The sequence below is a fragment of the Lepisosteus platostomus genome, chromosome 10 (genome assembly GCF_059453375.1).
Source record: "Lepisosteus platostomus isolate fLepPlt1 chromosome 10, fLepPlt1.hap1, whole genome shotgun sequence".
Classification (NCBI taxonomy): Eukaryota; Metazoa; Chordata; class Actinopteri; order Semionotiformes; family Lepisosteidae; genus Lepisosteus; species Lepisosteus platostomus.
In genome coordinates, this window is record NC_142620.1 from 39,564,188 (window position 1) to 39,582,146 (window position 17,959).

Consider the following 17,959-nt stretch of genomic DNA (forward strand, 5'->3'; position numbering starts at 1 on the left):
CATCTTCACCAAGAAACTGCAGAGCAGGAGTAAATTAGTCATTTTAAAATATTTTTTAAAAAATTAAAAACAGAACAACGACAGCAAAGAGTAGCTGTTTCACTGTTGTGTTGTTTTCAATGTCATATAGCTGAAAGGCTGCTTACCTTCACATGGTAAGGATCTGACAATCTCTTCAACCCTTCAAGTGAGTGATGCCACAGCAACCACAAACTTTGAACACTGAGTCTGCTTTCAAAATCAAAGCGGATCTAAGACACACAGGCCTCTTCCAGGGCTTGTTTCAGCAGTTCATGAGTTTAAACATTGTAAAATAGCTTCAACTTTATGTCCTTCATCATAAAAAGTGGAAATAAATCCAACAATAAATGCAGAATTGTTGTTAATTTTGCTAACTTAAATCATCATCTCCTTTGTCACGAACACAACCTGGTTTGTATCCGTCTTCTCGTGTGACGCAGCTGCCAGAATATCAGGTTTCAGGAAAGAGATGAAAGCACAATCTAAATCTCTGGAGGTGTAATAAAAACAGACAGCACTGCACCTGCAGTTTGCTTATGATCCGGCTGCAGATGGATATATATTAGAAGATAAGTTTCAGACGGTGAAACACAATTAATCTGTAGCCAAGCACCTATTAATAAAGGGCTCAACACATATGAGACACAGCATACTGTTTTTTGAAAGTAAAACATAAGGTGAATGCAGAAATGAAACGACATTTTCTGGAGATGCTTTTCAAACCAAGGTTTATCCTTGTAAACCTGTCCATCTCCAATAGTGGACTGGGGCAGCTAAGCTGAGGAAGCACAATTAAAACCCATTTTGGGAATCAGTTAGATGTAAAAGGAAAAAAATCCAAATTTTAACATTTCATCTTCAGTGAATTGTGTAATAGAACAGGGGAAGTAACCTTACTCTTCAAAGGAGTTTGTTGCTGCTGTTCAGTGTCCAAACAAAGTGTTTAATTACATAACCTAAAAGCCTCCTTCTTACTCCCACCGCTTTTTCCCTTACAGTTTTAGGCCCACATATTCGTAGCTTCCTTGTTGTAAAGAAGCCACAAGGAGTTGGGCCATAGTGATTGTAATGCAACTGCAATTTTGTGTTAATGCTGAACACTGGAAACTAGGAGGAAAGTCAGTTTAAGCTGAGAATCAAAGACATACTGTCTTCTAAAGTACTCATTCTCTCAGCAACTGCAAATATTATTTTATTGTGACCAGAATACCTAATTAAATCATTTATTTTCTCACAAAATACATAAGAAATTAAAGGGGCAAAAGTATTTTTATTATGTAATAAAAAATTATGAAAACTGAAATGTCTTGTTTAATGAAGCATTCACCTCTCTGAGTTAATAATTTGTATAATCATCTTTTGCTGCAATTACAGTCCTGAGACTGGGAATTCTTGGGAATGTCTGTACCAGCTTTTTGTGGGATTTTTGTACATTCCTCCTTGAAGATTTGCTAAAGCTCTGGTCAAGCTGGATGGGAAGAGTCGGTGAATCTTTGTGTCCATCCTCAGATTCTTAATGGGATTCGAGTTTGGGCTTTGAGCCTCTCAAGCACATTCACCTTCTTATTCTGAAGCCACTCTAGTGTCGCTTCAACTGTACGCTTCGGCTCAATAGCCTGTTGGAATATGAATCTTTTCCCCAGTCTTAGGTCTTTTGCCAACTGAAGCAGATTTTCCTCAAGGTTTTACCTGTATTTGTCTCCATTCATTTTTCACTCTATCCTGACAAGTTCCCCACTTCTGAAAAGCATCCCCCATAAGATGATACTACCACAGTGTGATTCATGGTAGGGATGATGTTACACGAATGATCAGCTGTGTTTAGCTTGCACCAGCCGTAGCACTGCCAAACTCAACTTTTGTTCAACAGACCAGACAATCTTTTGCCACATGGTCTAAGGGTCTACCATTTGTCTTTCTAAACTCTAGGCATGCTATTAGCTTCTGTCTAGCCAATCGACCATAGTAATGCCTCAGAGACTGTTGTGCTCTGGAATGGTTCTTAAATATTAGTCATGGAACTCTGTAGCTCACAAACAGGTGTTTTTCTTCTGAAATCCATCAATCCATTAATTTTCCAACTGCTTCACCCAATTTAGGGACATGAGTGAGCTGGAGCCTATCCCGGCAAGCAACAGAAGTAAGTCTGGAAACACCCTGGACAAGATGCCTGTCCATCGCAGGGACACACTCACACTCACACCTACGAGAACGTTTCCCAAAAGCCACTTAACCTACCAACCTATGTATTTGGACAGTGGAAGGAAACTCACACAAACACAGGAAGAACATACAAACCACATGCAGAACACATGCCACTGAGCCACCCTGCTCTGAAATCATATCAATCTATTGAACTGGCCACATGTATGGTCAGGTTTTAGATTTAGCTCACAAGGAAATAAGATGTACTGTACCTGGGCTCAATTTGCAAATTAAGTGAATACTTATCAAGTGAAAAGATTTCAGTGTTCTCTTTTAAATTATGTGCAAAAAGAATTCCAGAACCCTTGTACCTTTGACATTATAGATTTTTTTTTGCCAACCAGTGACAAAAAAAATCCCATATAAATGTATTTCTATTTGAGTCTGTAACATAAACTGTAAACAAATCCAAGGGGATGAATACTTTCTGAAGGCACGGTAATTTTTTCACTGGGTGTCATCGTAGGCTACATTGCAGAGCACACCACACTCACTGTTCAAGAACTGTCACACAACGTTCTCACTGTAACACTTGTGTTATATAGCACATTTTGCTACCTGCCCTTTCACATGTTTAATTTGATTACTCAGACTCCTGAAAAGTACAGATAAATAAACATCTAACTGAAATGACTATTTCAAGTTCCATAATAATGTGAGGACCAAAACATATCAATAAATTGTTGGAAAAGCACCAAAAAGGACCCCTCTACTTTGGTAAAATTATATTATCACTTCTACACCATTTTTAAATCACCCTGCAAGACAGTTTATATGCAAATACCACTGCTCCTTGAAAACAGAAAAACAAAAGCCTTCCTTACTCAAGAGAAACAAAAAAGACCTGAGTGGTATGTCAGATTCATGCCTGGTTAATGATACAAACATCTGAATCATGGCTGACCGCACTTTTCCCTCCTGCTGGAAAACTCAGTAACTAATTTGAGGGTCACATGCTACTGTGCACCAAAGAAGACTATGCCACTAAAAATGCAATAATTAAATAATTGACCAGGACCATAAACTAACTGGAAACCTACATCTATTCTGTGAACTGTTACAATTAATAATATCTGGTTCTGTAGGCATTTTCTCAGGGAATAATTTTGTTAAGGTTTCTTTTTACACAAGAGAGGTGTCCATGTCTACTACAGAAATATTTTGTCAGAGCAACAGAAACATAGCTTTTGATTGCATTTTCTCTCAACTGCTTTGAAGAACCATAGTTTTACCTAATCAACATGGGCTACTGAAGACAACACCACACAGTGTTTATCCAGAAAATAGTATACCTAAAAATGCTTGACCTACAAATACTGGATACAATAGAATATAGTGTGTGTGAGTTGTGTGTATCGTTCTTGATTGGCAATTGCAATTAATGTTACCTACTTAGCCAAAAGAAGAGAAAAAAATTTCTCACTTCAAAATGTACTAAATGTTGTCCTCAATCAGACCAGCCACAGGACAGAAAATTGCAGGTTTCTGTAATTTGCCACCTACATATACAGTGCCTTGCGAAAGTATTCGGCCCCCTTGAACTTTTCAACCTTTTGCCACATTTCAGGCTTCAAACATAAAGATATAAATTTTTTATTTTATGTGAAGAATCACCAACAAGTGGGACACAATTGTGAAGTGGAACGAAATCTATTGGATTTTTGAAACTTTTTTAACTAATAAAAAAATGAAAAGTGGGGCGTGCAAAATTATTCGGCCCCCTTGCGTTAATACTTTGTAGAGCCACCTTTTGCTGCGATTACAGCTGCAAGTCGCTTGGGGTATGTCTCTATCAGTTTTGCACATCGAGAGACTGAAATTCTTGCCCATTCTTCCTTGCAAAACAGCTCGAGCTCAGTGAGGTTGGATGGAGAGCGTTTGTGAACAGCAGTTTTCAGCTCTTTCCACAGATTCTCGATTGGATTCAGGTCTGGACTTTGACTTGGCCATTCAAACACCTGGATACGTTTATTTGTGAACCATTCCTTTGTAGATTTTGCTGTATGTTTGGGATCATTGTCTTGTTGGAAGATAAATCTCCGTCCCAGTTTCAGGTCTTTTGCAGACTCCAACAGGTTTTCATCCAGAATGGTCCTGTATTTGGCTGCATCCATCTTCCCCTCAATTTTAACCATCTTCCCTGTCCCTGCTGAAGAAAAGCAGGCCCAAACCATGATGCTGCCACCACCATGTTTGACAGTGGGGATGGTGTGTTGAGGGTGATGAGCTGTGTTGCTTTTACGCCAAACATATCGTTTTGCATTGTGGCCAAAAAGTTCGATTTTGGTTTCATCTGACCAGAGCACCTTCTTCCACATGTTTGGGGTGTCTCCCAGGTGGCTTGTGGCAAACTTTAGACGAGACTTTTTATGGATATCTTTGAGAAATGGCTTTCTTCTTGCCACTCTTCCATAAAGGCCAGAGTTGTGCAGTGTAAGACTGATTGTTGTCCTATGGACAGACTCTCCCACCTCAGCTGTAGTTCTCTGCAGTTCATCCATCTGATCAGTCTGCATCTCTGATCAGTCTTCTCCTTGTCTGAGCTGAAAGTTTAGAGGGACGGCCAGGTCTTGGTAGATTTGCAGTGGTCTGATACTCCTTCCATTTCAAGATGATCGCTTGCACAGTGCTCCTTGGGATGTTTGAAGCTTGGGAAATCTTTTTGTATCCAAATCCGGCTTTAAACTTCTCCACAACAGTATTACGGACCTGCCTGGTGTGTTCCTTGGTCTTCATGATGCTCTCTGCGCTTTCAACAGAACCTTGAGACTATCACAGAGCAGGTGCATTTATACAGAGACTTGATTACACACAGGTGGATTCTATTTATCACCATCAGTCATTTAGGACAACATTGGATCATTCAGAGATCCTCGCTGAACTTCTGGAGTGAGTTTGCTGCACTGAAAGTAAAGGGGCCGAATAATTTTGCACGCCCCACTTTTCATTTTTTTATTAGTTAAAAAAGTTTCAAAAATCCAATAGATTTCGTTCCACTTCACAATTGTGTCCCACTTGTTGGTGATTCTTCACATAAAATAAAAAATTTATATCTTTATGTTTGAAGCCTGAAATGTGGCAAAAGGTTGAAAAGTTCAAGGGGGCCGAATACTTTCGCAAGGCACTGTATAACAATCTTAACTATCCCAGCTAAGAAAATATTTAGTGTAATAAAATAATTATGAGCTCTACTGGCAAGACTAGAGTTTGCCAAGACTTTTGTAGTGGATCTTTGGCAGGCTGCTATTATTACTACTGGTGCTGTAAGAACCTCAAATACTGTTCTTCAAATTTTACTGTTCTTGACCTTAGTACTACTAAGAACATGACATTTTAAGTGACACCATGAGCTCTGAACATTTTTTATGTTCATATTACTGTAAACTTACAAACTGGATGTGCCTTCTCTTAAATTCCTAGTCACTAGTTTTATTACTTGTGGTTTGACAATGACTTGGCAAAATTCTTTCTTGTGTACTGTTACCACCAGGAACAGCCAATCACAATTTAGATAGTCAGCAAGTGGTTTATTTTCACAGCTACAAAAATGATGTTGCAAGTTTAGTTAAGGAAGCTAGGTTGTGTGTATTTCCTTTACACAATTATCTCAGCTTCTCAAAATCACCTTCCCAGCAGTACATGTAACTGTGATATTTTCTCTAATCAAACTACAACTTGTTTTTTCATTTCAGGACTTTCACAATACTAGAATGATAATGCAGCTGCCTAGTGTTTAAATTCTGATAAAACTTCCCATGCTTTCAATATTTATACAATTAGGTAGGGCACTGAAATGAAAAAATATTCTGTATAACTTATTCTGCTAGTTACATGTTGACTGTAAATGTAATTTTTATATGTGCTATCCTTTAATGTTTCTTTGCTTTTTGCAATTTTTTTTAAAACAAATAGCACTGAAGCATTTGCACTGCATGATTTCATGGACAACAATTAACAACAATAAGCAATAAACCACTTATGATTTAAACCACTCACTGAAATCTCATCAGAGCCTAAAACAAATTTGATGAACTCTGCTTTGGTTCATATTACTGTATATTTACTGTTACGAGGGAACTAGTACTATGAATTATAATCTGTACATATAATTAACATTTAACAGTATTTTTTATTTGCAAAACTAATATCATCACAAAAAAAGATAAGTAAGCCATGACTATCAGACAGTAGAATTCATTATCTATACTTTCCTTTATGGATCGGTCTCAGGAGGTTTAAAATGACCTTCAGCAACGTAGAAGAAAACAAAGTCTTTCTGTACACTTCAGTAGTTCTTTTTCTCATATACAGATTTATTTTTAGAATTTTAGGATTTTGTGACTGAATTTCTCTTACATTCATAAACAGCCATGTGTCTAGCTGAACAACTAAAGTACAGATGAATGGGGCGGGTTTTGTGACCTGTGACAAAGAATCTAGCGCACGTAAAAAGACAGCCTATCTTGGGTTCCATTCAACATGCTGAGTTTAGTAAATGCCCGTGAACTGAGGGAATACTCACCAGCCGGGTGTTGACAACAGGGAAGAGCAACGCCAACAGGGCCCCATTCAGCATGTGAACCTGCAGCCTGGATACCAAAGAAAAGAAGAACAGGTCAAGGTCAACCCAAACCACACAGCCACTACATGTTTTTAATGGCTTTTGGCCTCACTCACAGCCTCTGGTCATTAAGGGGTTTCCAGTATTACCTGTATATTGTTCACTCTCTGTCTATAATAGGGACTCCCAGCTTGGATTCTGGGTTCCAGTAGGTTTTCTATGTCTGGTTAATTTGTCAACAGCTCAAGTATGAGAAATGCTCTTTTCCATTCAAAGTATACTATCCTCTTTGGTGAAGAGCTGTTGGTCCCCAAGGACCAAGCTGAGAACCAGTGGTGTACAGTTACAAGTCTAGTGTCAGAAATTTGGAATTACCTGTGGTCATAACTAAGTTCTTGTCAAGGACTTCTCAGAGCCCCTGCAACATCAGAACAAATTAATAGCTCAGGATAACACTTTATTGCTCTTTTTAAGTTCCATTCCATGTATAACATACTCACTGAGGCTAACCTATTGAGCTTAAATAGCAATTTGAAACCAACTTAAAGAACTAAACTCAAAACCTAAAGAACTGCTTTAACATACACACCTAAAAAGTAGATAAATTTGGATTCAGTTTCGATGTGTAGGTCAATATGAAATATGAAAAATACGGTAATTTCTTCAGAAAGAAACTATTTAAATGCACTTTTTAGTTGTAAAAAGGTCCAAAAGTGACAGGTGATTTTAATTTCGACCTGCAATTAGTGACTAAGTGAAGTTTTAAATTGATATGATCTCTGTTATGGCTTTCAAAATAGTATTTATTATTTGAATGCAAAAAACCTTCTAACAATAAAATTTGTCATATTTGTTACATTATTTTAAAGCATGCAGGTTATATCTCTTGGAAGGTAGTAAGAAAACTACTTCTGTTTCCCTGATCTCTAGTTATGCAAACATTACTCACTTCAAGCTTGTTATTAGGTTAGAAATGTGACACCATCACTAGATGTGCAAGTGGAAATTTATATTTATATTTCCAGAAAACACCACTCAGCAGATGTAAAACTGGGAGGAGCTGACACCACACCCTAAGAGAATCCACCAGATTACACTGCCCTGTGCACTGCCAAAGTAAAAGTCAGACATCAATACAAACAACAGACCTCTTAAGAGGATTAGAATAGCTACATTACTTTTAATGAACAATTACCCGTTTCCCCTGCTGTTTCTGATTATTTTATTTTTTACCTTTGAACATGCTGTTTTCATGCCAAGCTTATGATTTTGTCCTTATTGAACTGACTGGAATGTTCTGTCGACAGCATTAGAGTACATGACTATTTTCAACTCTAGCATGTTCACACTGTTACTTGATAATTATTCTAGCACAGACATGAAACGTGTAATCATTCCAGAATATCTTTTTGAGGTGAAACATATCCAGAAAAACAAAACCTCTTTTTGTATGAATTTAAATGATCATGCTAATGTACGTGACCACGTTGGGGGGGAAGTGTAGAATAGGCGGTCTGTCTCTGGACTCAAACTAGTGGGTTCTGGGTGAGTCAACATTGCAGACTTTGTGATGGACTGATGTCTCATTCAGATGGTGAATCTTGTGCTCTCTGTTTGCTTAACAGCATAGAAAACAGAATAAGCTCTGGACCGATGGACCATTGTGGCTGGAATGCCATTCTCATTACGAGAAACAAAACATCTTTGACTGAAATTAAAAACATGATCATAATAGCCATAAGCATCACAGACAGGTATACAACATATACAAACAGGTATAACCTCTGTCAGGTCTGTAAACGCTTATTACTGTATATTGGTTGTGAAAGCCATGTAGGAACATTATTATATTTTTTTCATCCTCAGAGTGAGAATTGTAACTTGTGAATTACTTCATATTGCAATCTGTTGTCTTTATTTTTTATTGATTTTATTGTACTTTTCATATTATTTTTCAATATAAATTAATTATATGAATTATAATTCATATTTTTTCAACCTCATATAAAGCTGAATACAATTCTGTTTTTAGTTAACAGAATGCATTTGAGGTTAGTCTGGTTTCAAAGACATGCTGGTCCGTCTTATGATAAAGTTTTGTTTTCTTTTGATGGCATTGTCTTGAGCTCTTTTTCAGCCAAACCCAGTCTCCAATTGAGAAGACAACATTGGGAAACTTTCTCGCATACACTTTTTCTTTCAAACTGAAACTCACCAAAGAAGTAGTGTTTCTATTTCAATTACCATCTTCCTTACTCCATAATAAACTTTGTTAAAATCTGTTGCATGATTCTTGTCTATTGGGCGTGACTATCATGACCAACGACTATCCACAGAGCTTTTTTAATGTCCAAGACTAGAATCAAAACAGTTAATCTGTAACCTCCTAAATAAAAGATATATACTGTAGAAACATTATTTCAAGACATGGGTACCCTTATAAAAGGGTATGTTGGTAAAGGAGGCACAAAACACCTTGCAGTGAGGAAGCTATCCCGGTAGGTAAAAATACTGATAAACACAAAAGAAAAAGCTCATTAACTTTCAGTCAACAGACTGAAGCACTTTTACAGGTAATAACTAGGAGAGTGTACTGTACGATAAGCTATAAAAAATTAAACATTTATGATTTTTGAGCCATGTACTGTCTGATGGGGTAGGAACAGAGGCTTTTCCTCTCTTTGAAGATAGTTTAATTCAGTTCCCCAAAGAAAAGGACCAGCTGCTGGTTTTCATTATTTATAGCATACTGTGTATTCATGTGAGGCCACATTTCTCCTGGAACGCATAATAACTAGGAAACTAGAAAAATCTTCTGAACAATTTCAGGAGGGGATCAAGCAAATTAGTGAACAGCTTTGAATGCAGAAAAACAGATATGAATTTTGTGGTGAAAAGTGGGCTAGTTTTAAAAACAAAACCTGAAAATAAAGATACAGTATGGAGCATTAAAATCCCACAGATATATCCAGCAAGTAGCTAGATACATGTTTTTTCAGAGCTTGTTCAGCGCAATGTTCAATGGTGTTGAAATGAGATACTATGCATGCAAACCTTCTCAAGGAGAAAACAGTCCTACCAGTTGTTTTAAAGTTTAGTATTAGAAACGTCACACATAGTGGTTACAACTGAAAAACCTTAGCCTGAGAATAAAAATAACAACTGCATGTAGAACTTCATGACAAATAAAGGAATAAAAAAGGGAAGTCACATTAAATCACATTTGACCTACATGCTGGTCTATTCAAAGAGATTTACATCTAAACCTTTTAGTATTTATACTGCACAATGAGGTCAGGTTCTAAATACAGCTTGTCACAGAGAATCTGATTGGCCAACATTTCCTCTCAATACACTTATGTGTTCAAGCCAAACTGGCAAAATGTCACAAGAATTAATTATAACACGAATTAATTAACATAACTGCATATATTCCATTTTCATTTTTTAATCTTACTCTTTTTGTGTCATTTAAAGTCAGGTTTTTAAGATTTTGTAATAAGTCACTGTCAATGTCCAGTTAAATTTTGAATAAGATTATAGTCCAGCAATAGCTGGAACCTGTACATAAATTCTTAAGGAAGACAGAAGCTGGATTTCACACATTAGCGATACCTAGATGAGATTTTTATACTCGGCAAATTGTCACTGAACAGTGTGTGGAGTAACAATGTCGAGAAGGAGTTTGACAGTCTTCACAGGGACAGTCTGTAAAGGAACATACAGTATGGGTTGCTACTCTGCATCTGAATAGTAACAGTTTTTAACCCATCTTCTTTTGTAGTGTTGGTCTGGGTGACTTGAGCTTTAAAGTTATGGCAGCCATCCTTCTGAATATTGCCACTGACTAGGTAATGTAACGCACAATAAAGGACATGCAAAGAATAGTGAGAGGGTTTCTCTTCTATACACTTCACAATTGAACTTGCGGTCCTGTCACACTTCTTAGAATTCATGGGAAAAGAATTGAAATGCCTTTGGCTAGCAAACTAGATTAATGGTTCATGATGTTTCGTCCCCATCATCTATCTACAGACTGACAGACAGACTGTTGGTAACTGACTGAACAAAGCTTGAATTCCTTCATGAACTTGAAAGTCAGCCCAGTGCAATACTGAAAGAAAGCTTTGAATCCATAACAGCTGTGTGCCCTTATAAATCAGAGTGCTGGTAGATGAGTGAGCATGACCACAGAACTGTACTCCTTCCATACATCCAGTCTTAGAAAACAAATATCCTGGCCAAGATCCAACCCTCTAACCAAGAGACTCACTCAGAATGATCAAGACTTCATTCACACCATCATTAAAAGGGGCAGAAGGTTAGAGGAATGAAAGAGTCATCACAAAGACAACATGCTCAGTATGCCTGAGGGTGAAAAAAGATTATGTTTAACATAGCATAGAATCGAATGTCATCGAAAACCTGGAGAGACACATCAAACATCTTCATTCAGTAGCTGCCCTTAATGCCAATTGACATAAGAGGAGGTACTGTAAGTAAACAATTTCACAAGAAAAAAAAATGTCTCAGCGTTTGCTGTAAAGGCCAAAGTAAACAGACACCGTTTACAGTACATAAAACAGACAAAAATACTTAATATATCATCCTCAAGCATTGTTTTCACTGTGAAGATCACAGGCTCTACACAACCAAAAATAACGTTTCTTCAGACCTCCTTTGGCATTGTACTATTTCAAATTCTGCACTTACTCACCTGAAGATGATCATTGCAGTTTTACACGGTGGACAAGCGAGGAGGAAGATCTGTGAGGAGATAAAGGACAAGTTAAGGGAATGTGTCAGAGATGGAACTTAAATAAAAGGAATGATTCTGATAACAAACTGTCATGTTTGCTCCTGCTCGAGCACTGCGGAGCGAGCTAGCATCACTGCAGGAACTGGCAAAGCCTCTACTCACCTGTTCATCAGCCAGTTGCTGTGAGTATGGGCTCAGGTGTGACATCCATTCCACCTGTGCATAAGTTACCAACACACCTGTCTCAGCAGGAACACACTATATAAGATCTGCCTTGGAAGTGTCCTGTGCTCTTTTGTAGGGTTGTGCTCTGAGCCTACTTGTTCCCTTCCAAGTTCCCACTTGTTCTCGTGTTCCTTGCTTTGTGTTTTATCTGGATTCACAACTCTAGCTTCATCCTGACCTCGTCTACTGGATTTAGCCTTTGTGCCTTGAACTACTCGGCTGTGGACTTTGCTTGACCACAGATTTAGACCGTCAATCCTGGTTGTTTTTCTTCCATGCCTGGCTGTGCCTGCTCTCTTGTGTGCTCCTCTATACATGACCCACAGACATAAGCTGTGACAATACACAAACTACCCAAGGTTGTGAACAAATGTTCTGTGTGCTGCAGGTTTCCCAGCAAAACTAATCAATACTATCAAGGCAGGCCGCAAAGTACAGTAGGTCTGAATATTACTTTAAGCATGACAATTGTGTTTCCTCTTGTTCTTTAACCAGGGCACAAAGAAAGTGAAAGATAGTGACTCTTACTTTATTTCCTTTCTCTCAATATTGTTACAATATGTCCATATTTCTCCTCCAACAAAAATAATCTGAAAAGGACACAAATCTTTTAAAACTTACAATTACTTCTGAACTCATTTAAATCTAATTTTTACACATTTTCGCTGTACTGTCGTCTTATATTACATAGTATAAGTCTTAACGCAATTTTAATTAATTCAACTAAAGCAATACAACTAGCAAATACAACTAAGTCATTGTTAAAGTTTTCAGCAAGTTGTGGTAAAAGATACATAAAATATGGGATGTAAAATAACTTGATGTGCTATTACTACATTCAATAGTACCAAATTCGAGCAGAAATGTGTAAAATAAAAGTTTTTATGTGTCTTTCTAACTTCTACACTAGTTTATAAATAGTAATTATAGTCTAATACTGTTTAAGGTAACTGACAGAAAATAGTTTAGCAAATGTATTGTGGGTTTGAGATAGATTTGTAGTAGGTATACAATTACTTCCTTCTTAAGGACACTGCTAATTTCTTATCCTATATTTAATATTACAAAAACACATTCAATGTACATTTATCAAAACAAAGAGTTCACCAGTTTCAGAGACCATTATCTCAAGAATTTGACTAAAATACACTAAGACGTCAAGCTGCGTGAACACTATTCACTGTGTCAACAACACTCAACACTTGAACAGACACTGAAACATGTATGAACCAAAAATAAATGAAACAGCGGCAGACTTCTTCTTGAGTTTACCACATTCAAACATTACATTTTCAAGAAGAAATGTAGAAACAATACAAGAGCTATGTTTAAATACCAAGAGGTGACTAACTTCTAACACTGATCTCCGTTAACTGTTTTTTCTCAGCTGGAAAATTTTGCTGTCCTTCCCCTGGGTCTTAGTGTGAAGTCTTTAATCTGACAACTCACAGAGGATGTCATTGCATGACACAATCAAGCAAAACTTTAGTTGTCCATTTGTAGCTGCTGTCAGCACCAATGAATTAAGCCACGTGCAAGGCATTCTGTGAGCCAAAAGTAGCTACTGGCTCAATGGTACTTGGCAGGCCTTCACAAATGACCTTGTGAGCCCTACCCTTTTCCCATAAGGGGGATTTTGAGCCTTAATTGAGCACAATTAAAACAGTGTACATCTTAACCTAACAGCCCACTGGACACGTTCCAGTAATATTACTTGCATTTTAAATAGTGAGCAGACAGGTTTGCTAATCATTAGATTAGTACTCTTCCATGAAATGAGAGAATACTGAGTACAGGTTATGCGATTTCATACAAATAAAATGTATGTCTCCATTTGGTATTTGAACTGAGTCAATATGGCCAAAATTAATTGATTAAGTTCTTTTACAAATACATTTCTTTTTAAATTGCCTGCATTTTAATTCATATTTCACACACACACACAAAAGAACATACATAAACACCGAGACAGCTTATTACAGAAACAGGCCAGACAAAGGGGGCAACGAGAAATAAAAGAAAAAAGAACAAAGGAAAAAGAAAGGTGGAAGAAGGGCTCTAGGGAGATGAGGCTCCTGGAGCTAAGATTAGACTACTGAACACAAAAACTGCAGACATCCATTATAATGGCAGGAGCTTGGTGCAGTGCACTGTGGACTTATACAAAGCAATAATATCCACATGAAAGACTAGAAACTGTGAGGCCAAGGCAACAACTGTATAGTCCACTCTCCACCCAGTCCATCATAACAGAAAAAGATATGGTTTTAATTAAAGGAAGAACAGCAAAAGATATGATCGTCACTGCTTGAGTGAGAAAGATCACATGGCTGTCATCAGCATTATTGAGGACATACGTTGCATGGGGGATGAAACACTATGCAGTCAGATATCAGCCCAATTAAATCAGCTCTGTGAGAAACACGACCCATTGTGAAAGGCAAGAGGGCACTAGCCCCATCAATCCATTCTGAGCCATTGTTATAATCCTTTTTGGATCTCGGCATCTACGGCATCAGAATTTCCAGAAAGAAATATCTGTTGCATTAGCAGAATAAACGCAGCTTGACGTCTGCATGGAAATAATCAGCAGGCCCAGTAACCATTCAGAGTTAGCATGTTAACAGCTGAGAGATTATCGCCATCTTCTAAGGGCCAAAAATATCTGAGGTGGGGGCAGAGAGAGTGGTGGGGTGGATTTTGTCACTGTTGAATGACATTTTTCCTTTGACAGAACTGATGGAAGACCATGTTGTGATGTTGTAGTATATTAATGGTTGTGTTGCCCATGCCAACTGGTGGGGTTGTGGAATGCATGGAAAGGAATCTACCTTTAATATCAGAACGCCATTGGTGAGCGATACTATTCCGCATTATATTGACAATTACAAGCCATTACAGAAAAGTTTATTTTTCAGTAGAACAATATGCAGACTTTACAATGCAAAACCACACAGTACTAGTATTACAAATAGTTAGACTTCTCAAAAATAATATAATGGTCTTACCATGGCCAGCTTTTACTTCTGACCTAATTCCAATAGAACGGATAGAACGGAACGGAACTGTGATAATACCTAGGGAGATCATACCTGAAACTAACTCTGAATTTCATTTCATGATTAATATTTAACCTTACAATGATTCCTTGATCTGTATTTTGCACATTTATTCCACACTCCTAGGACAATACTTGATTAAAATTCCCAAGTCTCTAGTACTTTCCCAAGTCACCAGGAAACAATGAAAGTCTTGTTACTAATCAATTTAGCTGTAGTAAACTACCTACAGAAACCCATAATTTAGACTTTCAATGACTAATAACATGTTCTTTCAAGACAGACTAAGAAAAAATATTTCCCTTATGAGGAGGTGAACGGATTGGAATAATGTCAGTGTATGGAAATAGCACTCCGCATCACAGCTGGAGCTATTCCAGATTTGAAATAGAAGTACACTCACGCTTCTGTGTGTCTTTATTTATTAAGACCTGAAAAGCCTGTAAATGTAATACTATGCAATTAAAGCTTTTTTCCCCACTCATTAAGTTCTTCTTTAGCTCCATTTAAACAAGTATCCTAGTCAGGGTAAACAAGAATAAACCTTGAGGTGAGCATCAGTATTTCAGATCTTTGCATGATTTGCCTTTAGTATAAAATTGCAGTTAGACCATTTAATTTCAATATTTTAAAATAACTCCATTTTAGGTGCATTATTCTTGTGTATAGTTATAATAACTTACCACAAAACTAGAGAACACCTCTAGCACAATCCAGCCCTAGCTGTAATGATTACCTGCACCCCCACATATTAATGTTTGAATACATGTTCAGCGATGACTTGAGATACAGGAGCACGACATGCTCTTCTCACAAGACATCAAATCAAGCCATCTGTCCCTTTAGTTCAATAATTCCATGCAGTCTGAATTTATTTCCTGTTGGTGTTTTCTGTCTATAAACCCCTAAGACTCAATATGCCCCAGTGAAGCATGCAGAAAAACATGTACCTGAAGCATGCAGAGAAACATTTCAACACTTATGTTTTCCTTTACATCATCATTCTTTCTAACATTACAGCAGACTGAGTCTGATCTGCAAGTTCTTTACACATAGTATTCATGTGATTTGAAGTCTGGGTTACATTATTGTACATCTACTGCGTCCATAAAAGACAACTCAATCAAAAACTTAAATTCTAACATGCTATCAATTTTAGATGCTTCACAAATCAACAATAAGTCGGACATTTAGTAAGATAGACAGACAGATAGATAGATAAAACTGTATTAATCCCGTAGGGAAATTGATGTGTTACAGCAGTCCAGCCCAAGACAAGCAAAAACAGACATCAAAATAGTTATAAAACAAAAGACAACAAAATAAATATAAAATAAATACATAGGTGTGTGCAAAATGTGATGATCATAGTCACTGTAAAAACAATAAAATATGTGCAAAATGTGTATAGGTTTATACAGACTGATTGTCCAAAAAGTACAATGGAGCAAACATGCTGTCCATAGACGAGCAAATGAAGGGCAAATAGACGAGCTTGCTGAAGCAAGCACAGTGATGCCTTAATTGGTGCTTATCAGTGGGGTGTAGCTCTTGTATCTATTTTGTCTTTGGTGTGAACTGGCAGTTCCATTTCACAAAAGATGGTGTGAGATTGTAATCATAAACTATTTTAAATACTACGCCCAAAATGACTGCAGAACATACACCTAATATATTTTAATCTCAATTATAATATCAGGCTAGAGTAATGGCTTAACTGTTAAGCTTTAATGTTAAAAAAATAACTATTATGCAAGTATTTTCTTCTTAGGTCTCTGGATCTGTAATTACACACATAACTTAACACCCACAAAACATAGATTTTCAAATACTACACAAATGTTATAGTACATAAAAGACTTCCATTATTTCTGCTGCACACAGCCAACAACCAATTGCCAGATATTTGTGTGAAGTTTACATTTGTTTAAATAATAATTCTGTGAGCACATTAGCACTTCATAAGAAACAGGATGTTGACCAATATCGCTCTGCTATTTGTTCACAGTGCGGCCTGTTATTTCTTGTTTGGATTTGTAAATGCAAATTTTAAGCAGCTGAATCACAAAGCTTACTGTTCAGGTATAAAACAAAGCCAAACAAAATAGTTCATGAAGAAGCTTTAAAAACATGCACATGGTGCCTTGCAAAAGTATTCTTCAGACATTTCCTATGATGTCCCATTTGGTGAAAGTACAAAATGATGCAAAGTCTGAATACATACTTGTAAGACTTGTAAGAGTAAGAAACGTTACAGTAAATGTCAGCAAAACCCAAATATGTTGACTGCCTGTGAACTCAAAATGTGTGTAATCACATTTCGCGGTAAATTACAGCCACGAGTCTTTTAAGTCTCTATCAACTGCACACTGGCTTCATGCACTTGTTGCCCATTCTACTTGGCAGATTTGTTCAAGCTCTCTCAAGGTGTTTGGGGGATGCTTATGAAAAGCAGTTTTTCTCTCATATTCTCAGGATTCAAGTCGTGATTTTTACTGGGCCAGTCAAGGACAATCACTTTCTTAGTCTTAGGTACTCCTGTGTAGCTTTGGGATCATTGTTCAGCTGCAAGGAGAATTTTTGTCCCAGTTCAAGGCATGAAGCAGTTTATTCTCTAAGATTTGCCAGTAGTTTGCTCCATCTATGATCCCATGAGTATTGACAAGTATCCCATTCCCTGCCAATAAGAAGCAAAACTATAACATAATGCTGCCAGCAGCCATATCACCCTGCACCTCACAACTGACAACCCACTGAAGCTAAGCAGGTGTAAGCCTGGTCAGTCCCTGGATGGGACACTTCCTGGGAAAAACTAACTTTGTTGCTGGAAGAGGTGTTAGTGGGGCCAGCAAGGGGTGCTCACCCTGTGATCTACATGGGTTCTAATGCCCCAGTATAGTGAAGGACACTATACTGTAAAAAGGTGGCATCCTTTGGATGAGACGTAAAACCGAGGTCCTGACTCTCTGTGGTCATTAAAAATCTCAGGGCATTTCTCGAAAACAGTAAGGGTGTAACCCCGGCGTCCTGGCCAAATTTCCCATTGGCCCTTACCAATCATGGCCTCCTAATAATCCCCATCTATGAATTGGCTTCATTACTCTGTTCTCCTCCCCACCAATAGCTGAT

General features: G+C 37.5%; 1 protein-coding gene across 1 annotated transcript in view; it reads right to left on the reverse strand.

The window, feature by feature from the left end:
- The window catches only part of tmem164 (transmembrane protein 164), a 53,376-nt gene that overhangs the window by 22,243 nt on the left and 13,174 nt on the right, over positions 1 to 17,959 (reverse strand). The window contains exons 2-3 of the mRNA XM_088648964.1: positions 11,505 to 11,554; positions 6,749 to 6,815 (exon numbers count right to left, since the gene is read on the reverse strand). Coding sequence (XP_088505090.1) covers positions 6,749 to 6,815; positions 11,505 to 11,554 — 117 coding nt within the window. The remainder of the gene's footprint in view (positions 1 to 6,748; positions 6,816 to 11,504; positions 11,555 to 17,959) is intronic.